The 26950-nt window shown below is 44.1% G+C and overlaps 1 protein-coding gene across 1 annotated transcript; it reads left to right on the top strand.

The window, feature by feature from the left end:
- Nucleotides 1–6707: 6707 nt before the first annotated feature.
- On the top strand, nucleotides 6708–26202 carry LOC145402290 (regucalcin-like). Its single transcript, XM_080274422.1, has 8 exons — nucleotides 6708–6869; nucleotides 13045–13272; nucleotides 18221–18324; nucleotides 20472–20586; nucleotides 22061–22176; nucleotides 23874–23996; nucleotides 24302–24465; nucleotides 26140–26202. The coding sequence occupies exons 1-7, from the start codon at nucleotides 6716–6718 to the stop codon at nucleotides 24437–24439; spliced, it is 978 nt and encodes a 325-aa protein (XP_080130548.1). The 5' UTR covers nucleotides 6708–6715; the 3' UTR covers nucleotides 24440–24465; nucleotides 26140–26202.
- The last annotated feature ends 748 nt before the right edge of the window (nucleotides 26203–26950 follow it).

Here is a 26950-nt window from a genome sequence, read left to right as displayed (position 1 = left end):
ACTACTACTACTACTACTACTACCACTACTACTTTTACTACTACTACTACTACTACTACTATTACTACTACTACTACTACTACTACTAATAATAATAATAACAATAATCGTCATCATTATCATCATCATTATTCCATTCATTCACCATCCAATCCTACATAGCCCCATAACGATCGTAGGAGCCCGGGGCTAGGCAAGTTGGTCCTGACATGTAAGATGAAAGTGACCAGCCTCACTCATCCCTGAGTGGCATTACGTGAGTAATAAACCCTGGACCACCCCTTGAATATAAATCTTCACCGGTCCAATCCGATTGGAGCGCCGTAATTACCCACTAAACTACCAGGTGCCAAAATTTGGTAATATGGTTACCACCCAGCGTAGTAAATGGTGTCCTGGTGTACAGGAAACCATTTGGCTTGTCACTCAGTGTAGAGTCATCCATAGGCAGAAGGAAGAGGAAAGAGTGAAGGAAAGAGAAACAGAAGAGGTAGTGTAAAATCACCCATAGGCAGAAGGAGGAGGAGAGAATGAAGGAAAGACAGATAAGGAAGGAAGGGAGGAAGTGAGTAGATGGTGAGCGCCCCCACCTACCACCAATAATAATAATAATAATAATAATAATAATTGTTATGCTGGATGTTTTTAGACCGACTTCTCGTTCTAAAGACACAAGCGATTGAGCGGGGTCCTCTTTCTAGACCGCAAATAGAACACTAACAAAGGAACAGGGCATAAAAACTCGGCAAGACACCTTAACACATATATTGCCTTAATGCAACTTCCATACGATATACATACAATGGTGGACTGATTGTGGAATGGGTATAGTGGCAGGTTGGTTCATATTGGTACATTGTCACATAGACACTGATTACACCTGAGTTATTGAAGAAGAGAATATCGCATAGGTACGGTGACACTGTTTATAGATTTTGTTCTTTGGACTCAGTGTAGTATACTGGTCTATTTGCACTTAGGTATCGCCACACACTTGTATATTGCTCTAGTCCTGGGAACTTAGGTACCGTACTAACACAGCACTCTAAGTAAATTGGGTTAGAGACACTTTACGGGTGGTGTTCTTGTCCCACTGTTTCTATAATACACAGACACTGTCACTATTGAGTCTTTAATACGACACTGGGATCTCACTGTGTCGTCACTGGGCTGCCGAGGTCTGGGCTTATTCAAGGTGGCGGCCAGGAGTCAGAGAGACCCCTACTGGTGAGCCCTCCTGCAGAAGGCAAGGGAGAGCTCTCGGGGGCATCATGGCCTGGGCGCATTTCTGGTCTGGGGTGCAGGGAGGCCCCTTCCTGTCAGGTCCTCGACCTAGTAAGGGGCCCTCGGGGCTGGGCCCAAACAGCGTCAGGAGTCGGGCCTGCCACTTCTTACTCCGGGCGGAGAGCCAACGGTGAGTGGGGCCAGGGTGGTCCTGCCCTGGGGTCTGAGGACTGGCCCTGGGAGGCCCAGGGACCACAGTCGCCCCTAGGTTAGGGCGCCGTCAAGGGTTGGTTGACTGCGGCACCTCGCCCGTGAGGCATCCGTCAAGACCCGGCATCGTCCATGGGCAGGCTGGAGGGTGTGGATCCCGCCTTCAGCGACAGGGCCTTGCCACCACTCCTGAAACAGCAGCACCTCCAGGGAACCACACCTGGAGGGAGAGACAGAGGGGCGTCCCACGCAGCAGCAGGGTGGCAAGTGGGCCATGCAAGGGACCTTCTCCTCCAGGAGAACCCTCGGGACTGTGGATGAAGGGTGTACAGTGGCCATCCCTTCCCCGATGCGTACAGTGGCCGTCGTCAGGGTTCCACAGGCCCTTGGGCTAGCAGCAGTAGGACGTACAGTGGCCGTTCTTTCCCCGGCGCGTACAGTGGCCGTCACCGCGGTGCTGCTCCCAAAGGAAGAAGATGCAGATGAGGGACGTACAGTGGCCATTCCCTCCCCGGTGCATACAGTGGCTGTCACCGCGGGTCTGCCTGCTTGATGGGAAGTACCTGAGGGACGTACAGTGGCCGTTCCCTCCCCGGTACGTCCTGTGGCCGTTACCACGGTGCTACTCACGTAGGAGGAGGAGGAGGTGGATGAGGGACTTACAGTGGCCATTCCCTCCATGATGCGTACAGTGGCTGTCGTCGCGGTTCCACTCCTCCTGCCTTTGCCTGTTGGTGTGTGTACAGTGCCCATCACACCAAGGCGGGCTCCAGATGTGGCTGCAGCAGGACATACAGTGGCCATTCCTTCCCCGACGCGTACAATGGCCGTCGTCACGGTGCTGCAGGGGAAAACAACTGAGGGACGTACAGTGGCCGTTCCCTCCTCAGTATGTCCTGTGGCCATTACTGCGGTGCTGCCCGTGACTGATTTTGGAGCAGTCCCACCCCGATCCTGACGAGGGCTGGTCCGGCCGAGAAGTAGTTTCTCATCCCTGCGACGTCGTGGTTGGGCCGGTTGAGGGGAAGAGGGACACAAGGTCGGGGCGCACATGAGCCCGTCTAGTTCTGGGCAAGCGTCTCGCACACCTGGCCCACTTTGGTGTCTTCCTGGTGTGGGGGTGGGGCTGCGGCTCCGCAGTGGGGTGGGGGGTCTGGCGGCGGGAGTGCGCATTTCAATAATAATAATAATAATAATAATCCATTCACATCCCATTTTCCGTCCTCGCCTAAAAGATGGAATGAGGTATGGCCCAGAAACAGAGAAGGCATGAAAGTAAATTACCAATCGACATGACCAATGAAATTAATATTTATAATGATAATTATAATACCTGCAGTTTACATTCAATCTTTTAAGTGAAACAAGAAACCACTAAATATGGCATGCTCTACTGGGATCATGGAGACAGTTTATCGGGCCTCTTGTGTTACTTATCGTATTCCTTTGTTATGTTATCGCATGAGAGAACCTTGTGTAATCGTTTAGAGAAAGAGAGTTATTATCCAAGCATCTGCTCTACACTACTAGCGTTCATTTCGGGTCGTAAATCCCTTCACCCCTCCCATATTTTTGCAGCCAAACATTAATGTCTCCTGCATCTATGTCGAGAAATTTTAAGTGTCTCGATAAATGAAAGAGAACGTTAGATATGAATTGCTGTGTTCCCACCTCCTCCCAGTGCGTAGCGGCCGAGATAGAACGACGCCCAGCTTGGCAATGTGTTGCGGATCATTATCATATAGCACTTTATATCTAATTTTCTACACTCAATTCCCTGCAAAATTTCCCCTAACCTGTATATTGCATTTTTAGTCATTATAAATAATGGTGATAAATATGTACAGTAGTCAACAGGGGATTGTCAAAGCCATATAAGGAAGATATTAACTGTCTTCTTTGGCAACTTGAACCATGTGATATCGTTGCTGTCAAACACACATGACGTGGTGCTCACCCCTGCCTCTCTCATACTCCCACCGTCCACGAGCACACTTACTCAAACCTTCTCTGTCCGTACTAAAGTAAGTTGTCTCTGTACGTGGTCACATACCAGTTAGTGTTCTTTCTACGTATCAGATACTTCCTGTGTGTATTGCAGAAGTAGTCGCATTCTAGGTGGCATAGGTTTCTTTTCCTTTGTGATTTCGCATATTACGGTTGACATTTTCTTTATGTTTTCAATAACGACGTAGTTTGCATCATCAGCGTACAAGAGGATGCCGTAGTATAATGTGCAGAAATCGCAGAGGGAGCTTACAGTACCTATTATTAATCTCAAAGCCACCCCTTGACTCCTTTGACGTTCTTTCTAGTTTTCTGCAGACAACACTCTTCCGTTCAGGGAACACTTCCTAACTGGAGAGGTCAAATGTAGCATTTACATGCCTTACCGATAATAAGAGGATCCTCGAAGCTGGTTAAAATATGGTAGAAGTGAGAGTGAAATGTAAAGTACGTCATAGGACTGAAGGAGTTCTGTCACATGCTGTAGGGGTGTATATATAATTGCATAATTATACAACTCTTCTTCCTGCCGGCCGATTTTTCGGATGTTGCGGGGACGGCTCAGCCAACCTTATCATAACCTTGCATAATTAAATTTCCTACTTCCACTGCCACACCTTCGCCCATAGTAGTGGACTGAGCCGTCCCAACAACACAAGATACTACCGGGTGATTTTCTAGTGGGGCTCTGTTTATGGACCACTTTGCACACACACACACACACACACACACGTGCTTTAGTTTAACACCCAGTGAAACGAATTGACACGCAAAACGCATATCTGATATTCAGGGGGAAAGCTTGCCTTCAGGTAAGGTGAAGTTGAAAAAATTTATTGGTTGGTGTGGTGAAGTGTGTTGGACAGCATCCCTGGTGGCAAATTGAAAGGTTTGAAGATCGAATCCAGTCCAGATGTGGTACAGACTTTCCTTTAAACCCCCTCAGTCTTGTGACGTATTTTTTTTTTTTTCCTGCCACCACTAGACAGTTTTTTCAACTGAGGACAGACAGATCTGTGTACGGGTTAATGGATGCCGGTTCGAAAGCCTCTCCAAAGCTGAATAAAGTCCGAGTAGTTTAAAAGCCCGGGTACAACACATCTTACGGAAAGGGTTGTTTTCACTGAATCTTTTTTTCCACACAGTTTCCTTCAAGGAAAGGAGAGAGAGAGAGAGAGAGACCTTTACTCCTGTATGTAATACATCATACAAATGCCGCTATTTCTTAACATAGAGTGTAACTTTTTAATCAAAGGGTATGTGGCTACACCAAAAAAAAAAAAAAAAAAAAAAAAAAAAAAAGTGTGGCCACATCCACGAATGTCCTGTATTGGCTGAAGAAGGTGTGTGGCAAGACCTTCCACCTTCTTTTGTTGTATTAGCACTCTGTACCGTTTACAACAATGAACATTTCAGTTCGAGAGAGAGAGAGAGCACGTCTAAAAAGAAGAACACGTAATAATTATTTCGTAATCACCGTAGCTGCTCTATAACACTTCACATACCTGTGTGACGTGGTGCACAGTAGGTGTCTGTTTGGTCCTCGATGACGATACAGCAGTCCATGCCAACCAACTCCATCTGCCTTCGGATCCTTGCTCATTGTGTTTCAGTCCATTCAGACCCATATTAAATGTCTTATTGTTATTCACTAAATCCCAGCCCACCTTTTTTTAGTAAATCTGTTTCAGTGTAATTCAATGTCTCAGCCCGCTCTTCATTAAATGTCTCTATTATTTATTCCATGTTAGTCCACCCTAGTAAATTTGTCTCTGTTATTCATTCCATTCCAGTCCACCTTCCAGGAAATGTATCTCAGTATCTTTCATTCCATCCCAAACCGTCTTTAAGTAAATCTGTTTTATATGCAGTTCATCATAATCCATCTTTTATAGTCAGTGGCGTAGCTAGCCGTCTGACCGTAGGGGTCGTGTGAAGGGGGAGTGAGGTCGATGGGAGGGGGGGACTGTGTGTGTGTGTGTGTATGTATATATATATATATATATATATATATGTATATATATATATATCTATATCTATATATATATATATATATATATATATATATATTAGTGTACCTCATTGTCCAAGTTTCCAGTAGGCCTACTCATAAGGACTATCGAGTACTCTGCAAACCTTGGCTGAGGGTAGCACCAGCTGAACACGGAATTTAAAATTTTCAGTGAAAACAAATTGGGACAGCTTTTCTCCAGCTGGCGCAGTGTGGGGTGGGGGGAAAGTCAGCGATTTGTAGGGGGGGGGGGAGTACTCACCCCTGGTAATTACGCTGCTGCTCTTAGTAAATCGATTGTACCATCATTTATTCCACCCCTTTAAATAAATTCGCTGTACCCAAACTCTGCTTAGCCGTGTAATGAAACTTGAATGTAATTTCGATTGCCGAGGTTCTTTTGCAGGAGAAAACTGGGACATGAGCAGAAATTATTTGCCCTTACTTTGTCGTGGTTGGGTCTTCTTTATTATTCTGTTCCAGTCAACGAGAATTTATTAAGGTGTCTTGCCGAGTTTTTATGTCTTGTTCCTTTGTAAGTGTTCTCTTTCCGGTCTAGAAAGAGGACCCCGCTCAGTCGCTTGTGTCTTTAGAACGAGAAGTCGGTCTAAAAACATCCAGCATAACAATTTTCTTTGATAATGGTGAACCTTTAAAGCTAATTCTGACCTCTAGCTTCGGAAATTATTCCATATTTAAACTGGCTGCTTATACTGCAAGCAGTTTATAAATATAAATATGTTAAAATAAGAAGAACTGTACGGCAGATTTACCACGCTCCTCAGTGTTGCAATAACCAATGAGCAGCCCTAATTCAAACTTCTCTTGGTTTCAGCTGTCAGAAGTGAGTGAACAGGGTGTACTTGTCTTACTTGTGTTATCTCTTTACTTCTCGTTTTCTCTCTGGGAGACCGTGACGTCATCCTCTGGGGTGTGAGAAGACTAAACAGTACTTCGACTATGGTTTACCATAAGGCTCCCTCAGACCACGCAAGTATTTTCATTATATTCATGCTTTTGCCAGACGATTTTATTCAAGTTGAGAAACTTTTCGAACTGGAGGTTTATACATCTTTCATTTACCCTCTCACCATAAGAGATATACCCTGATCTGAATAATATCGACTGCAGATAGCATGAAGAAAAATAAGAAAGTCAGGTATTGGACTCAAGAAGTTAAGGATTAGTGCAGGCGATAGGCATAAATCTAAGCCTTCTTCGAGGGCTCACACACCGTTCTTCTACAGCTCAGGCAAGGCGAAGATGGTGGACATAAAGAAAGTGGCTGGTCCTGTGCAGCTGGGTGAGGGTCCACACTGGGATCCGGCCCACCAGTGCCTCCTGTACGTGGACATCACGGCCGGCCATGTCCACCGATGCTACCCCGACACCAACAAGCATCAACATCTCATCGTGGGTCAGTGGCATGCCTTGGCCTGGATTTTCGTTGGCTTCAAAAGCTTTCTAGCACCGCTTCCCCATAACGATTTTTTTTTCTCCCTACAACACCTGACTTCTGTCTTGTATGTTATGTCTTTTTGATATAAATATATTGCATAAATAACACAAGAGAGAACATTACCATGCCAAGTACACAAATAAGCTGGTAAGAAAGACATGTTAGTACAGTAAGCTTCCTAAACGCACGAAATACTGTCACATGGCCCGAATTCACAATTATATGATCTGTTCTCAGTCATAACTTTGAATTATTATCACTGGAACGGCTAGGAAAGTGCAGAATTTTCCCCATGTCTCTAAAAAAAGATATTTATGAGAGGGAAATTACTGTAGGTTATATTTTTTTATGCAGGAAGATTATGTTAAAGGGAATGCAGAATCTTCCTCTCTGTCTGTTCGTCCTGTAAAACCAGTTTAAACAAATTTAAGGTATGACAGAGAATGGCTCGTAAATGTTTCAGATTCCCACCCCTTCATTCCTGTTCAAACTAGCCTCGTATTCTGGTTTGCGTATCACACTGTCCCATCTCCAGTGGCGGTTTAATTTGCATGTTACACTTATACTACTTCACCACGATAACGTATGTATTAAATGTATCATTGTTCGTTCAAACTATAGCCTAGGGGTTGGGTAAAGCCTTAGTTAATTCCTTTCATACTAAGGGTGTATTCGAAGCTGAATAAAGAATCAGGTAATAATAATCATCATAGTGACTGGGTTAATGTTGCCTGATAAATCAATTTATATTTTGTTAAATTCAGCATTGTTTGCATCAGTAATATCCAAGCGTATGTTCAGACGTAATAGGCAAAATAAATCGTTGACGAACAAGTGTTACAAAATCACGGCAAACGAGGATAGAGCCACATCATCTTAAATGATTCAGTTGCAGTTTTTCTTTATATCTTCATTACCCCTCCATTTTATCTTGAATCAGTAACTGATTTAATTGCAACTACTTCAGTCCTTCATTCAGGTCATCTTGTATAGTTTTGGTAATAAGTGCAGTCCTTTCCGTTACCTTCTTCAACTCTACCTTACCCTGGCCCAATAGCAGTCCTCTAGTACATCACCTAATTGTGGTTCAGGTGCCACCCAGGATCAAAAGCTAGTAACACACATATTCTGGAGGTCCATTTTTTACCCGTTTGTTTTCTCTGGTGTCAGTTGGCCCAGTTCCGCAATATATATTACTGTGCATGCGCAGATCTGTCTTCAAGAATTCAAAATATAATTATGTATTTTCACTACAATGCTTTGGTGACATTTGACTCTGTTAACTCTCTCAGGCATTTACAGTAAATTGATCAGACTGTTGCCACATGATTTTATTCAGCCAACGAAAGGCGTCCTTGGCTTGATGAGCTTGAGGTGATCACAGCCCCATCAGGGCGAGGACGTTCTTTTTTCTTAATTCTCATTAATATCAGGTGATTTTGATTCGACTAATGAAACCTGTTTTTAGGCGGAAGGGGTTACAGTTACTCCCCTCAGCCCAAGGACGTCTTTTTCTTTATTCCAAATGACATCAAAAGTTTTTATTCAGCTGAAGAATGTCCTTGGGCTGAAGGGGTTACCTCTTTAATGGGCACTTGCAAATTTATTGCTAAAAAAAAATACCATTGTAAGATTTTCTTTTATTTTTATGTAAGAGGAACAGCTTTTACTTATAACATATCTTCATATCTTTAGTTCTCGTTATGTGAGTCAGCAGTTTTGTTCCAAGTGCCTGTATAAGTAGCGGTATTGCTTATAATTAATAATGTGCCTGGCAACCTAAAAACAGGTCTATCTATCTATCTATATCTATACCCCGACGCCCTAATCCCGCAAAGGGTGGCCGCAGACAAAACGCCTCCAAGTCGCTCTGTCACCCACCATTTGACTACCCTCCCCCCAACTCACCCCCCCTCCCTCATATACCTCTCAACTCCATCCCTTCACCTCGTCCTCGGTCTACCTCTCCCTCTCCCTCCACCTCACCTACATACACCCTCTTAGTCAGTCTTTCATTCTCCATTCTCTTCACATGTCCAAACCACCTCAGTGTAATTCTCCTAATCTTCTCAATCACATCCACATCCACCCCACAGCGTTCCTTCATTTCTTCATTCGTCAACCTGTCCCTCCACGTCACCCCAGATGCTCCTCTCAAGTAACTCATTTCCACTGCTCTCACTCTTGACTTGTTCCCCTCTTGCAAGGTCCATGCCTCGCTTCCATACGTCAGGGTAGGGATCACAATACTATCATGCAGTGACTTCTTAACTTCTATACTCACCTCCCTATTTCTCATCACTGCTTTCAGTGTACCAACAACCTTCCTTCCCTGCTGTACCCTTTCACGCGCTTCATCCCCCAAAGTTCTATCCTTTCTCATCACACTACCCAAGTAATTGAATGCACTCACATTCTCCATATCCTCACCATCCAACCTCACTGCACACTCTGTGACTTCATTCCTCTCAAACACCATAACTTTACTTTTGTTTACATTAACTTTCAGATTCCTCCTCCTACACACTGTCCCAAATGCATTCACCAAACCTTGCAACTCCCATTCATCTTCACTCAACAGTACTGTATCATCAGCAAACAGCAACACCGGAAGCTTCCAAATCTCACCCTCATTCATTAGAGCCACCCCCACATCCACCGCCCTACCCTGCACCTCCTTTACAACCCCATCCATGTATATATTAAACAGCCATGGAGACATCACACAACCCTGTTTCAGTCCCACATTAAGATCAAAGAACTTACTCAGCTCACCATCCACTCACACCGTAGCCCTAGCTCCCTCGTACATACTCTTCACAGCACTCAACAATTTCCCCTCCACTCCATATATTCTTAATACCTTCCACATACCTTGCCTATCTATTCTGTCATAAGCTTTCTCCAAGTCCATGAAGGCAGCATACACTTTCCTTCCCTTCTCTAGATACTTCTCCACTAAACATCTTAGAACAAATATCTGATCTACACACCCTTTTCCCTTCCTAAATCCCTGACCTTGTATTAAAAACAGGCTTTGTTATTTTCAAACAGCTTTGGAAGAGACAATTATAATAACCGCATCCATAAATCTTTACAATAATTAATATCTGTTATGCTTGATGTTTTTAGGTCGACTTCTTGTCCGAAAGACACCAGTGACAGAGCGGGGTCCTCTTTCTAGACCGGAACTAGAACACCTCAACAGAGGAACAGGGCATAAAAACTCGGCAGGCTACCTTACCACATGTATTGCCTTAATTCGACCTTCTAACAATACACATACAATATTATACAATACAGGGCATATGGACGGGACAGACTTATCAGTGCCAGTATTTATATTACATTATACATACAATGGGAACACCATAGATCAGTTACATACACCAATAATACAAAGGTTTCAGAGATATAGTCCATAGAATCCTTTCTCTCACAGTCCTTGCATATTGTTCCCAGTCCCTGAACTTAGGTAAGTCACACTGTATGATAGGATGCTTTAGTTTATAGGCACAGTCACTATTTATTTTCCACTGTAACACTGTTCCGGGTTGTAACACTATATTGGCATGGTTAGTCTATATTTCCCGGAATGACACTGGCGTACACTAGAGAAATTCTTAGGCTGCTGATCCTGGGTCTTAGTTGAGATGGCACCCAGGCGTAGTGGGGTGGCCCCGGGGCGTGCCCTCACGTAGGAGGCACGGAACTACTACCGGGGTCATGGAGGCCCGGGGCGCAGTCCTGGTCGGGGGTGCAGGGAGGCTTCCTCCTGGCGGAGCCTCTACCCGGTGAGTGGCCCTCGGGGCAGGGGCCAAATAGGGCCAGGAGTCGTTCCTGGCGCCTTCCGTTCCTGGCGGAGGGCTGGTGTCGGGCAGAGCCAGGAAGGTCCTGCCCTGGGGTCCGAGGGGCGTCCCTGGGAGACTGGGGACTGCCGTCACCACTAGACTGGGGTGCTGTCAGGGGCTGGCTGTAGCTTCCCCTCCGGGTGGCATTCATCAGGTCTGGGCATCGACCAGGGGTTATCTGTAGGGCGTGTTTCCCCTTCTCAGCAATTGGGCCCTGCCACCACTCCTCAAACGGTGGATCCTCCGGGAGTCCACACCTGGAGAGGGAGGGGAGAGAATGTCCCGCATGGCCTCTGGGTGGAGGGTGGGCCGTGCCAGGGACTTCCTCCGACAGGGAAGCCCTAGAGACTCTGGGATAAGGACGGAAAGTGGCTGACCCTCCCCGACCAGGACAGTGGCCGAGGTCGCAGTTCCAAAGTCCTCAAGGGCAGCAGCTGAGCGGCGGACAGTGGCCGACCCTTCCCCGACCCGGACGGTGGCCGAGGTTGTGGTGCCTTTCCCGAAGGAGGAGTTGGACGAAGGGCGGACTGTGGCCGACCCTTCCCCGGTCCGGTTGGTGGCCGAGACCGCGGTTCCGCCTCCCTTTGGTGTATCAGGTGTGGTTGCAGCGGCGCTGCAAGGGGTTACGGCAGAAGGACAGATGGTGGCCAATCCTTCCCGAGTCCAGACGGTGGCCAAAACCGCAGTGCTGACTGGGACTGTGAGTGCACAAGTCCCACCCAAATCCTGACGAGGGCTTGCTCGGGCGAGAAGTAGTTGCCCATCCCTTCTATGGTGAAGTACGTCGCGTTGAGGGCAAGAGGGGCATAGACTAGTGACGTCCCGGGGCCCGTCTGGCTCGGACCTGGTGTGAGCCCCACTGTGGTGTTTTCCTGAGGTGGGGGTCGGGTGGAGGCTCCGTCCTGGTGAGGGGGGGCTCCGCGGGGGTTCCCCGCGGGAGTGAGTATTTCAATATCGATGTATTTTGTAGTACAGAAACAAAATACGTATATTTTTTGTATATAAGGACCTTTTGCATCACACAAATATATTTATACAGCCTGTTTCCTCATTGCATGAATATCACATGCAAAAGTTCCTCTTTTCTGTACCTCCATTTTGGTGTACTTTGTACTTGTTGAATATGCCTAACCATTTTTGTTGAGCGAAAGGTTAAAGGGCTAATGATTGCACTGCATCATTAAGTTCTACTGCCACTAAGTCTTGCATTTTTTGGCCCATAAAATGCATGAGCATTCATTATAATGTCTGAAAGAAGTGTAAGAAAAAAAAAAAAAAAAAACTGATGACATCAGTTTTGTTGAACTGTTTCAGTACTATGTAATTTTACCATAAACATGTCTCTCAACATCGTTCATTATTCAAGCATCTAGTGCTATATATCATACATCATACGGTACTGGTATTCAAAATGATTACCAATTTATAGAAAATACAAAAATGGTACAGAAATATTCGTTACCCTTCGGTAGACCCCTAAAAACGAATGAGAAAGGAAAATTAGGTCAGACCTAAGAGGCTGCGTTTACTCTGAGTCAACTGAATGACTCCTGCTGCTATCTGTTGAGGGGATCAGGCACAAAGGCAAAGGCAGAACAGCCAGGACAGGGTTTCTCATTTCTGTACCTCCACTTCAGTATAGCCTTCATTGTACTCCTAGAATATACCTCACCATTTTGTTGAGCAGAAAGTTAAAAGGTAACGAGGAAGAGTGTGCACATGCTCAGACATTCATTCATAAACCCCGAAGGAAGCTAGTCTGCATTTACCAATACGTCTAGATTAATGTATCAGTATGTTGGCTGATTGGACCAGTAATGTAAGACATTTCTGAGTACGTGCATTCAGAAACTCATAATGAATAATCAGAGGTTATCAGGATATCCAATTTGGACTGTCAATTCCAGTGCTAAGGTATATTCGTAGGTGCACAGTCATGAGACCGAAAATATGAAACCATGAAGGGGGAAACCTGTACTGTACACAGGAAAAATCATCTGGTAAATTACCAATATGCTGGGAATCGACCTTGGTCGAAATGCTAACGTTGAAAGATTTTTTTTCAGTTACTGAAGAGCTACATGTGTATACACAAATGTGCATTCAGAACCGCCAAATGAATTACCTATGTTCTCGGGAAGTCCAGTTTGAACTATGTGTAAGTTCTGATGGTAGTTAGACCAGTAAGTGGAGAGTAAGGTGACTGCTGTTACACTCGCAGTTTATGCTATTTATTTACAAAAATATTGAGTGTTTTTAACTGCACTTCCACCATCCACCAGAGGGAGGGAGCACCGGTGGCAGTGTGTCCTTTGTGCTACCTGTTGAATCCCGGCCGGACTTGCTGGTGGTGGGACTGGGTCGGTCCGTGGCGGTAGTGGAGTGGCCCCTGGACGCCCCAGACCAGCTCACGGTTAAACCGAAGTGTGTCCTGCATGGCGTCGACGACCACCATCCCACCAACAGATTCAATGATGCCAAGTGTGACCCCAGTGGACGTTTATGGGCAGGTGAGAGAGAGAGAGAGAGAGAGATTATCGTAGTGTTGATGTGTGTGTGTGTGTGTGTGTGTGTGTGTGTGTGTGTGTGTGTGTGTGTGTGTGTGTGTGTGTGTGTGTGTGTGACCTTCAGCATCATTATCTCAAATAACTTGACATGTAGTTGTTCTTATTATTTTAAGCAGGTGGACATAAATGAGAACGTTTGACTCTCTTTTACTCGTGTGCCAGCAAATCACGTCACCTAGCTTTATTTTCCATCACCTGGGCGCCAGTACCTACCATAGATTAGCAGCCTTGTTGGGGTGTTTTGAACCGAATTCTCGTTGGTTTAAGAAATGTCATAATTCCTCTTCCTTAGCGATTTATTTTGACTTCATCTCAGCATCCTCTTATATGTTATTGATACAAACGGTGTTAGTTTTTAAAAAAAATATTTGTAAATTACACATATGACGATACGAATGTACGGTTATGGGCAAGTCGATCCACTTTGTAGTCGAGCAATTATTGAACCCTTACACAGCGTTCAAAACAGCTTATTAGGCTCCAAAGATCACATAGTGTGTTTCTAATATGATTGTGCACTCTCGTTTATCGAAATTTTGTTTATCGATATTTATGTCCATAACTATGTATCCGTTTGGAACAGCTACGAATCATCTTGTTCCGACGAGAATATGACTGTTTGTGTTGTGCCGGTGTGCTTTACTTGATGGAAGGGAGGTGAACTGTTCTCATATTCCCTGTAACAGATAGGATTTGAACGCGCGACCATGTGAGCATTAGTACGCTACTCTATGCAAGTAATTTTATTTACCGTGATGGTAGGTTATATCTTGGAGGTCGATTTCGGGTCAGATTTTCGAATAATATTTTATGTAGCTAGAAAATCACGTGGCCATACCCAAACACCGTAACAGGGCCCCCATCCCCGGGCACCCAAGACCCTGGCCACCCACAATCCCCTCACCAGTAAGGGTCATCAGAACAGTATACTCGTATTTTGTGTAGCATCAGTAGATTAGTGTGTTTCACCATACAAAGTTTCATTTCCTCTTTTCCAGAATTTACCCCACTGTCCCCCTCCCCCCCCCCCCTTACTTTTGTAGCGCTGCATTCACAGTGATAAATTTTTCGTATTACACTAATGCATAGTATGCTGTTAATATCATATTAATGTCGATGTACCTTGCATCAAGAATATACCACAGGATACAAAGGTACAGTCATATCGTTTATAAAGGCTCCAGCATGCTTGCAGGCGTCGTCCTTGGTCACCTGATGAGAGCTCTTCATACTACTGGATCTCTGGCAGCCTCCCTATTCAGTTCCTTATCCCTGAGGTCACACTGTAACTTCGTCCCAGGTCTTTGCTGTCTGCCTCACACAGTCTTACCTCCAACGTTCACCCTTCTCATCCAACTGTCATCCTTCATCCTCTCCACATGTCCAAACTATCCCAATCTACCCCTCGTCATCAGAACATTAATACACTCCAGTCCCATTCTTCCTCTCAACTCTTAATCGCAATCCTAGTCACCCCAGGCCTCGCATTCAAGAACGCACTACACATCCGTCTGATCACTGTCGCTTCTGTATGTCTCAATGTTTGAGCCTACGGATATCCTCTCCCTCAACTGCCCGTGGCTCACTACTGTAATAACCGAACTGAAACTTAACAAATTAATCACACTGTCCCGGCCAAGTTTCGATCTCAGGCCCTTGCTCTTCATGGGCGCGCACGTTACCAATGAGCCAAAGAGAGGATCTCCCTTTTACCTTTAAGCAACGCGGTCTATTATACAACACAGTACACTATCATATAGCATTACACTCATAACACATGCTGTATACAAAGATCCCTTAGTACAGAGAGAGAGAGAGAGAGCCCTGTCAATGTCAGGAAAGGCAACGGCTCCCTGAACTTCCTCCAACCACTCCTTACCCTAGCCACAGAGCTAGCTGTAGCCCCACTTCCAGCACATCACATCCCCCCCAAATAATAAAACTCTTCACACGCAAGAAATTCACCCGCAAAATCGATCTTTTCACGTCTGGTACTCTTTACATGCTCTCCCTGACCCACCGCACACATAAAATCAGCACTACCTCACAGTCTACGTTTAATACCCCTACATCTCTTATGCATCCACTTATCACAAACAATGCCCAGGATGGAATTACTTCCCACGCCTTGTGGCAAATCGCACATGGCTAAACCCCCTCTGCTTTGACGGCACCGCCACCAGCCTTAGCTATGGTCACTTATGTTTTATCCGCATTTACTTTCAAACCCTTGTTCCTCATTCCATCTCTATATTTCCTAATTATTTCCTCTGCTTCCCTTTCATTCTCTGCAGACAGCACCAAGTCATCAGCATACAACATCTCCCATGGAAGTCCATTTCTAAAGTCGCGTGAGAGAGCTTCAAGCACCATGACAGACAAGAAAGGGCTCAAAACTGACCCCTGATGCACACCAGCATTCACGGGGAACTCATCGCTCAAATCTCCGTTCACCCTTACGTGGGTGCTAGCCCTCACATACATAGCCCTCCACTCTAACCAGCCACTCCTCCATCCCAAGCTTTCTCAATGCCCACCCTACCACGTCCGTAGGTACTGTGTCAAAGACCCTCTCCAAATCGACAAAAACAAAGTACAGCTCCCTTTTCTTTCCCGTATATTTTTCCAGAAGCTTTCAGACACTGAATATGGCATCAGTGGTCCCTTTACCTGGCATAAACCCTAAGTGCATCTCATCAGTATTCATTTTTCCCTAATCATACCTTCTAGGACTCTCCATTACCTTCATTATCTGGTCCAAAAGTTCTGTGCCTCAGTAATTTCCTCATTCCAGGGCATCACCCTTCCTCTTGTACTCATTTAAATCACACACTTCAGTCAGTCACCTGGGACAGCACACTCATATAGAATCGTATTTTTCAGTCTGTAGCAAGACCAACTCCTACAGGTATATCTCCTGAGGCCTTCAGAATTTTTGCAGTCAATCCAGACACACGCCCCGCCTTCCCCAGCGGCATCCTGCCTATTGCTCTGCTCACAGTAGCAGCATCAAAGGCCAAGGGCCATACAGTGGATCCGCTGACTTCAAACCTTCCCTCTTCCAGTCAAACTCCTCATTCAGTAACCGATTATTATGCTGTCTTCAGGCGTCTTCAATATCCTCATTGTCCACCACTACCTTTCCTTCATCGTTCTTCACACACTGCTCACCCATGATATCCCTGTTTTCCCTGTTCATCTGATTTGCCACCATAAATGCCATATTCTACCTTTCAACGCCATTTAGATTATTCAGTAAAAGTCTCTGAGACTCAGATTTTTCCATGTATACTTCCTTTCTAGTCCAACGCTTGGCAGCCAAATATTCCTTAATGTAACCACCAATTTTCATTCCCAGTAAAGTCTTCTTTCTCCTTAATTGCAGGTTCTACACCCTCATCCCACCACCATGTTATATCATGGAGGAGCTGTTGTCCATCCACACTCTGAATCAGTAACTCTTAAAGAGATCGTTAGAACCTTGTACTGTTCATTAACAACTCTGTCAACAGCTCCCTGTTCAGCCACAACTCTACTCTTCTCACATAGAAGGCATCCTTTATTGCTTAGTTTTCAGCTTTCATATTTTCCTCCTAGGTACTTAGACCCTCTTCTTGACCACCCTTCCTTAAGCACCATGTCACACAGCAGTAATTTGTGTAGCTGCAAACACTCTTTGCTCCCTATGACTTTAGCATCCCTCACCAACCTGTCAGCCCTCCTGACCAGGTAATAGTCAGTCTGGCTACTATTTCCCCCAGATTCATATGTAGTCAACCTACTCTCCCCTCTCCTAAATGTGTGTTGCACACAGTCCTCTTCATTGCCTCCCCAGATTCGAGTATCCTTTCCCTTTCCATGTTCTTTGTACCATAAGCGCATCCCCCATGTACCCCTTCATATCCTTGAGCTCCAGTGTGTAGAATAAATCACGAAGGAAGAGGTGTTACGAAATTTCCAAAGCCATTTATGGCCGTATTATTTAAAAAACGATGTTGCGAATGGGAAGGCAAACCCCCCAGTTTCTGATAGCCATTTGTGAAAACCGTAATGAAAGAAAATCATATTTGTACTTGTACCGTACCTTGCCGGTGGATGCGCTCTGTAACGTGGCGTGCAGGCAAACCATATCGAATACTCACCTCTCCCATAGTGACCGTCAGAAAATGCAGGCATGTATACACCTTGGCGCTCATTACCTCGTCCGGGACGGAGCCCTGCGAGGTGTTGTTTTTGGTCGAGTTGTTTGTTTGTTAGCAACATTGCGGAAAAACTGCCGAATAGAAATACATGAAACTTTCAGGATGTGTGGGCACTGGTATCAAAAGAAAATTATTAAATTTTGAAGAAAATCGAGTGACCCTGAAATGTCGAAATGAAGGTCACCGATTTTCAGAGGGCTATAACATGAATCCAGTTGAAGATATATTTACTATTATCAGCTTACAGAACCTCTCATGTGAGCTTTCATTTGGCACTAAGACCTTTCACCCTGAGTGACCTTGAAAGATCAAACTCAAGGTCACGGATATTCAGGAGGCTACCTGTGTAACTCAAAGTCGGTTGAAGATAGATATTTATTATTATCAAAGTATAGGAAGTCCCATATGGGTTTTTAATTGATTCCATGACCTTTGACCTTGAGTGGTCAGACGAGGTTTGTTGAACCAGGCACCACTTGGTTTCATTAGAAAGGACGTTATGTTTGCCACAGGTACAACTGAGACTGAGTCATAGAGCCTGAGTAAATGCTGTCACCACTGACTCTGTTATGGCTGGGACAACTCTTGCATTCTATTCTAGATTTTTTTTTTTTTTTAATTCAGATGAAAGTGAACCATAGGAGCCTGGGAGTGTGACTTCTTACTCCTCCGGTCCATGTGTTTTTTAGGTACGATGGGGGACGAAGGAGAGACGCCGGGCGTGGTGGACCCAGAGAAGGGCGGCCTCTATCGCATTGGCACAGACCTGACCATCACAAAGGAGGTTGATAAGGCTAGTACTGCCGGGGATGGAGCACTGGGATGTACAGTATTGCATTGCAGTTTAACTTAAACAGGATTTACCTATCAGCTAACATTACCAAAACTGTGCCGGGAATCGAACTAGAGACTCTCAGTTGAGAAACAGGCAGCTTACCACTGTTCCACGACCAGGTAGTTGATCTCACCTTCTCACATACTTGTAACCAAGGTACCCTTGCCCCACACTGGGCCTGAAAGGGAAGAGACAACCCCCTTGGTGGTGGTGGTGATGGTATTTCATCTATTCATCAATTATCCAATCTTTTTTTCCCTTGTCTGTCTATTAATATTTTTTGTTTCCATGAAGGTACTTAAGATCAGCTCAGTTGGGTCAGTTATGTTCTTACAGTTTCTTTTACAGTATTATATGTATTTTTTATGGTGCTGCCATCAGGGAACTCTACAATGAGTGTAAATCAGCATGTTATCTTGCAGGCCAGGAAACTGTTTTCAACGGTGGATGGTAATGTCATAACCAAGTGGACACCTGGTGATCTAGTGGTTAAGCACTCCAGTCGTATGGAGCCCGTAAAGGTGTACATCTGAGGGAAGGTTGGGGTATATTGCTTAGGTAAAGCCGCTCAGAAAGAGCGACTGGTTGGTCACCTTCCATAAATGTGTGGACTAAGTAGCCTAGTCCCGGACCTCAACGCCCATGATGGAACAAAAAGGGTTGGGTGATTGTTATTATTATTATTATTATTATTATTATTATTATTATTATCATTATTTTTAGTAGTAGTAGTAGTCCATAACTTATTCTAACCTTTCTACCGCTCACATCATCACTTAGAGCCTAGACAGTCAGTCATGCTGTTGTGACGCTTTTTTTTTTTTTTTTTTTTTTAGCTACCTGACAAAAATCTTTAACCTCTTTCGCCTCAAGTGATGGCCAAGTGTATAAAGATTGGAGGGTCAGTTAGACTAGTAACCAAGGAGACTACTCCGCCATAACGAAAGATCATCGAATATCATGCAACTGCTACATAGAATTCAGGCTGTTGGAGTGGTTCAGTTCCATGTGGTGAAAAAAAAAAATATATATATGGTTGTTTAGAACAGACTGACATTACAGTGCAAGTTGTTGATAGTGAAATCAAGAGAGGAGTAGGAGTGGCGTGGAAGGCTTCAGTTAACCCCCTCATTTATGTGCAGGTCATTTTAATGTATTCTTGCGATAGAGGACACAATGTTTAGATGAACTCGCAGATTAACTGGAATAAGATGGAAGAAGCTAACATCCAATGGGTGAGGGTGGCAGAATATGAGAAATGCCATTGTCTTGCGGTGGATTGCCTTAGGCTGCTACTGCTGCTGCTGACGATGATGATGATGATGGATTAGGTTAGGCGGATGAATACACTTGGTGAACCGTATAGTGCACAGTTTGTGCGGGGGAAGGGAGAATCTGACACAAGACATGGACACCGCAAAATAACATTTATTCCTACTCCACAGTAATTGCCTTGCTTTTATGAGGATGTGTACCATGTCACTTGTTAACGACATCTTATCCATAGCAAGTATAGTTAATTACAAGTGCTCGTGGGCCCTTCGGGCCCCTCGCACTTGCTTCTGTGAAGGGCTCTCGCGCTGCTATAATATATTTTAGTTATAGCTATGGACAAAAAATTCTACGGAGATCCTATGCCGGGCGCCGGGAGCAGAGTTTTTTGGTCAAAATGTGATCGCTCATGAAATATAGTAAAAGTTTTTCAATCATGATGGGACCAAGTTTTTTTTACATCAGCGAATTTTTTGCGATTTTTGTGCCTATTTTGGTGCGATTTGAATGTGTAGTTTCGGCTGCCCAAAACACACACACACACACACACACACACACACACACACACACACACACACACACACACACACACACACACACACACACACACACACACACACACACACACACACACACACACACACACACGGCTAGTGCTATAGTATTTTAGATAATAAATTTCTCACCAAAATTCATTAAATTTCCTAATTCATTATAAGCTGTAGTGATCATTTGGATATCATGGGACCATAAATTCAATAAGTTTTTGATATTGCGTTCTTAGTTGATTATTTTATTATACAGTACTGCCACTGTTACTATTTCTCACGCAGATCAGCCTGTCCAATGGCCTGGCTTGGAGTTCGGACAAGAAAACCTTCTACTACATCGACTCCCTCACCTACTCCGTTGACGCCTTCAACTACGATGATGCCACTGGCAAACTCAGTTAGTCGCAGAAACTTTTACCAATTTAGAAATTGTCCACTGTTACCTGTTATTTTGACGGAATGCACACAGTTTTGCATAATTGCAAAAGGCCAAGTACTGACGCAATTACTTTTTTTTTTATCGCGTCATAAGACGCTAGGCAAATGAGACGAACAGGTTTTATTTTATTGTTACTTTTGTTGTACATAGAAAGCTATGAGCTAAACCCCACCATACCCATACCACCTAACCTGCATCACTCATCAGCACAGTGTATACATCCCGGGCCTTCCCTGCCACTCACCACCATCACAACCTGTCCACTCATTTCTCTCCACCCACCCCACCCTGTGTCTGTCCCCCACCCGCCACATCTGCAACATCCACCTTTACAGGGTATGCTTCCCACATCATTTCCTAGGCCCACCACTGTCCCAGCCCAACCCACCCGCGTTCTAACGTCTGAAAGGCCTGACTCAAAGTATCTTATAAACCATTGCACCGATAAGACAGGTTATTGGTGGATACCTTTACAGACATGACCTGAAGTGGTAGATATTGCATGAAACAATCCGATGGACTTGAACGGACCTTAGAGAACCAAAATTGACCGAAATAGTTCAGAATTTTTCTGCTGTGGATTAAAACGTGGCAAAAATGCATTGACATGACTAGAATGTGCCTAAGCAGAAGTGAATGGGCCTGTAGGTGCCTGAATGGGCTGAAACTGTCAAAATGGACCTAACTAAGCCTAAACCGATATGCTTGTAGCTGGATGTGAACTGGTTTGAATGAACCTAATTTAATCTGACTGAGACCAGTTGCTTGATACTACCATGTCCCTCCCCATGGTTCACTGTCTACCCCATCTTTCAACCACCCTACTTCCGTACATTCCTCTACATTGCACTTCCACATGGTTTTCTACCTAATTCACTGTCATACACTTCACCACCTTGTACATCTACCTGACTCTTTGTCAACCTCTTCTCTCATACATTCCACTGCCTTGTAGCTACCTTCATCTGGTACTGGGGATCAACCTTCTCTTCCCTCACTTATTTCACTGCCTTGTCCTCCAACCTGGTTCTCCATCTTTTTCTTCCTCTCCCAGCAATCCCCCTCTCATAAGCCCTCCTGGCTTTATCATTCTGTTCACTCCTTGCAGCAAATTTTCACAGTCAGTAAAAGAACTGAGAAGTGTCGTTATCCTTTTGAAGTATGTCGTTGGATGTGAAGAACGAGTTTTAGTATGACTTATATTCAGCTTGAAACCACATTAATTTTCTCTAATAAGTGCCAAAGCTTAAGATACTGTAATGATTGATTATTATCAACCCCTACTACTTACTACAGTTTGTGTTTACATATCTGTGTCTTGGGTTCAGAAGGAAGAGTAAAGGGGTTGGACACAGTGTCTTTGCCTAGGCTTCTATTTTTACTCTTCATCTCTGGGTACCAATCTGCCCCCCTCCTCCCCACCCGCCCCCAGGCAACCGTCGCACCGTGCTGGACTACAAGGCTGCCGGCCTGGTCCCTGACGTGCCTGATGGCATGTGTATCGACAAGAACGGCAACTTGTGGGTCGCTAACTTCTTCGGGAAAAAGGTGTGTGGCAAAAAAGTTATTATTTTATGTTTAAAAGGATTCGTTTCAGGCCAGCTAGATTATTTTTGGAAAGCATGTCAGGATACATTAAGATTGGGATAATGATTTTAACGTAGGTTAGGTTAGCCACAATAAACTAGGTTAGGTTAGGTTTAATCAAATCAGGTTTCATTAAGTTAGGATTCGTTGTTTTATCCTGTTAAATTTTATTAAAATAGGTTAAGTTGCATCAGGTTACTTTACATAAAGTTATGATAGACTGTTTTACTGTGATAAGAATATCGTGACGCATGTAACAAAATAATAAGGAAATCATCATCATCATCATCATCTTTCTCACTTACATTGGGGTGGGAAGGATTCAGAAATAGGGACGGGAAAGCACAAAAGTACGAGAAATATCAACACCACCAAATTTAAAAAAAAAAAAAAAATTATATCCATCCACTCATCATTCAAGCCATGGAAGTTCTTAGCTCCAACACACAGACCAAACGATCTACACAATCCCTCAGAGGAGATAAAAACAATATAATAACGAAATGGTAACAGCATTTTAAGTATATAGTAACGAAATAATAACAAAATAAAAACGAAATGATAATATCTCTTTTGGCCAGTGAGATTAGTCCAAGTATTTCGAGAGGCCTGAAAGATGAGTGGATGCATGCGTGTCCCATTTTTACTGGGCACTCTGTTGATAATTCTCCTGCTTTCTAGATCCCTTCCACCCCATGCAAGTGGGAAAAAGGTAAGGATGATGATGAATAATAAGAGTAATCGAAATGGTAACATCTGTGCAAGAATGTAGGAATGAAGTAGCAAAACAGTTTGGAAAGAGCATCATTATGATAACGAAATGGTAACATCTGTGTATAAGGATATAACAACGAAATAGCAGAACAAGAGACAAGAATCAAAATAATAAAGTCAAGCTGTGTATGTGTGTCTGTGTGTTTGTTCGTTCGTTTCATTCACGAGAACGGTAATAGATGTCGACCTATTTCTTTTTACATCAGGTCGGGGTAAGTCCATGAAGTGTAAGAAAATATCAAAAATTTTGGCTATCGCGCGTGACGCGACGGCGCGAACTTATCAGAAATCGCGACACGCGAAAATTTGTCTGTGGGTTGTTCGTTTCCTTTACGAGAACGGTAGTAGATATCGACATCATTCTTTTTACATTGGGTCTGGGCAAGTCCAGGGAGTGTCAGAAAAATGCCAAACAAAAATTTTGGCTATCCCCCGCGACGCGACGACGCGAAATATTCGGAAATTCCGACGCTCGAAAAAATGCGAAAATACTTTTTCGACCTTTTGGTCAGAACTGGTAATTCTGGGCTTAACGGTATGGAAACAAAGATAATGGTATTTGCAAACCTTTTGTGATGGAAAGGCTATTAGTTATATTCGCAGAATTTTTGCGGGCTAGCATTAGCTGTATAATAATGAAATGATAACGCCTTTGTATAAGGATATACAGTAGTTACAAAAAGCAAGTTAATAAGAATATGGTAAAAAAATTATAAAGAAATGGCAACGCCTCTGTGTAAGGAAATAATAACAATGAAACAGTGAAAACATAATGATGCGTGTGTTAATCCCCACGATTATCTAGCAAATAGTGACTACGGTAAATAACAAGTATTCGTTAGTGAGGTATTAATAGTATACTAAGACGTGTGTCATTTGTCCAGGTGATCTGCATCGACCCCAGCGTGGGCAAGGTGGTGAGGCAGGTGGAGACCCCGGCGCCGCACGTCACTTCGGTGTGCTGGGGAGGCAAAGACTACGATACACTCTACGTCACGTCAGCCAGGGTGAGGCAGGCGCGCGCGCGCACGCACGCACGCACACACGCGCACACACACACACACACACACACACACACACACACACACACACACACACACACACACACACACACACACACACACACACACACACACACACACACACAGACTTTTGCCACCTTAGCAATGTCGTATTCATGCCTTTTGAGCTGCTTGTTATAAATCGCAAAAAGATGCAAATCACCAAGCAAGGGTAAATCAACCATAAGTAATATGACGATCCTAACTAATTCACCCCAAAATATTAATAATTCTGACCCAATCCTTCTCAGACGGGGTTGAGTGAGGAGAAGTTGAAGAAGGACACCCTTAGCGGGGGAGTGTTCGCCATCACCGGCCTGGGGGTCAAGGGACTGCCCCCGGTCTGTTTCAAGGTCAGCCCAGAGCTGCTGGCCAAGAGGATGAGTTAGGAGCGTGATTCCTGTGAAGGAAATGGGTAAATAATATAGTTGTTAGATCTGAGTACGTTCTGTGGTTAATGAATTGGCTATGGGTAGTTTTAGACAAAGCAGTTTGGTCGGTCAGTAACGTGGGTAACGAGTATAAGTTAGATTTGCCTACGTAGTTAAGAAGTTGGTTGTGTGACGTTTTATACAAAGGAGTTAGGTTGATGAGTAAGATGGGTAAGTAATAAGTACTGTACGTAGTTGATAAGTTGATTATTTGTACTTTTGGACATGAGTTAGGTTGGTCAGTAACATTGGGTAAGTGACAAATATGGTGAGTTAGTAGATTTAACAACGTAACTAATAAATCTCTTATGGACAGTCTTAAAGGATGAGTTAGGATGGTGAATGATTTAAGTGGATAACTAGTATGGGAAATTATTAAAGCAGGAGTCGTAACGAGACGGATACTGGTAATTCAGAGCATGAGTTAGGTTGGTGGGTAACGACTGACGTAGTGTTGAGTCAGAGCAACACGTACCGGTAGCTTAGTTGCTTTGATGTATTTTGTGGGATGGGTTAGGGTGATTTGTTATAGCAGATGAGGAACTGAAGTGAGATACCAGTTAGTACAGTGAATAGACCAGAATACGTTTTGGGTTGAGTATGAGTGTTTGAGAGGATGAGTTAGGAAGAACGTAAGAATTAAGGGGAGTGGAAATCGGGTACCTGAGAAGAGCATATGGAATAATGGGGAGAGACAAGCAGGAAAATGGGGAAGTGCAGGAGTGTTGTGTGTTGATGTGGATATTCTGAAAAGTGTTAGAACTACCCTGAGGTGGTTTGTCTATGTGGAGAGAATGGAGAGCAGATTCTTTCACTTCGTCATTCGTGCCCCTTACATTCTACATCGCCATCTTCTAAACGTTCTCTGTTTGGTTCATGGGCCTTAACTGTCGGTCCACCCGATTCTGAGCCACTTCTGTCTTTTTAGTTAAGTGTTTTTGCCAGGAGGGTCACTAACCATCCGCGTCGCTTTCACAACACGCAAGGAATTGGTTGCTTTAGGTTATATGGTCAACACCCAGAGTTATAAATGGTTTTCTAATTTATGAGAAACCATTTGACATATCACCGAATTAAAAGTCACCTGGTGACAGCCCTATATTGAGTAGTGAATGGTAGACGCCTCACCTCCGGACGAGTTCTCTCTCTCTCTCTCTCTAGTACAGCCCGCTGGTGGGAAAAAGGGTAAATAAGGGCTATAGTCAGCCAGTCCATTGAGAAAGTCTCCTAAGCTGAATACAATCGTCCAAAGATAACAAAGATAAATTTTAAAAAAGTAATCGACCTGGAACCTATAATTTACCCTTAGAAAGAGAGAGAGAGAGACGTCTTTGGGTCGAAGGGATTAAGGCTGTTCGAGTTTCCATATAATTTTCTATCTTTACTCAGCAGAAAACAGTGGTCTGAAGATAGCAAAAATAAAATGAGAGAGAGAGAGAGACCTATTCGGGTTGAAAAGATTGTGATAGTTCGAGTTTCCGTATAATTTTGTACCTGTATTCAGCGGACTACAGTGGTCTGAAGATAGCAAAAATAAAATGAGAGAGGAGAGAGGAAAAAAAAAAAAGGGAAACGTCATTGAGTTGAAGGTGATTAGGATAGTTCGAGTTTCCGTTTAATTTTGTATCTGATTATTTTTTCCTACCATTGCTTTACAGCTGACTCAAAATCTCGGCAGCTGGTACACCACCACAGATACTCACAAACTAATAAATAGTAACTAAATTGTTGAAGTATTATTATCCAGCGTTGTGTTCAGTTTTTACCGGCCTTAATGCAACCTTTAATGGCATGAATTATCCTTTCTTATGTATGCGTGTATACATGGGTGAGACAGGAGGGTGGAATGGTTGTGGATAAAGCATTGATGGACTATGTGGTTGTGTCTAAAAATGTAATAGGAAGATTGTTGGATGTGAGAGTTCTGGGAGGGGAGGGTGGAAGTATGTCTGACCACTACCTGGTGGAGGGAAAGTTAAGAGTAGGTAAGAGATGAGTGAGAGCTAGGAGGGTTAGTTGTGGCAGGGAGGTTTTGAAAGTGAATGAGTTGGATAAAAGAGAGAAAATGATAGAGTATCAGGAGAAACGGAAAGATGAGTGGAACGCAGTGTAAGATCAGGAAAATGGCAGTGTGGAGGAGGAATGGCAATTGTTTAAGAGTGCTGTGGTGGGGCATGCAGAAGAGGTGTGTGGTGTGAGACGTGTGGGTGGTGGTGTAAGAAAAGGAAGTGAATGGTGGTGCGAGGAAGTATGGCTGTGACTGAGAAGAGATGTGCATATGAAGTGTGGCTGCAGAGCAGAGGAAGGATGAGGTGTCGTATGAGAGATATAAGGAAAAGAGGAATAGGGCGAGAAGGGCTGTGCGTGATGCTAAAATATCAGCAGATGAGAGGTGGGGTAGGCGGCTGACTGAGAATTTTCAACAGAATAAGAAAATGTTCTGGAAGGAGGTTGAAAGGGTGTGAAAGG

Source organism: Coenobita brevimanus, chromosome 57 (genome assembly GCF_032717465.1).
Source record: "Coenobita brevimanus isolate Jiangsu-jjx chromosome 57, ASM3271746v2, whole genome shotgun sequence".
Lineage (NCBI taxonomy): Eukaryota > Metazoa > Arthropoda > Malacostraca > Decapoda > Coenobitidae > Coenobita > Coenobita brevimanus.
This window is presented reverse-complemented; position numbering and strand designations above follow the sequence as displayed.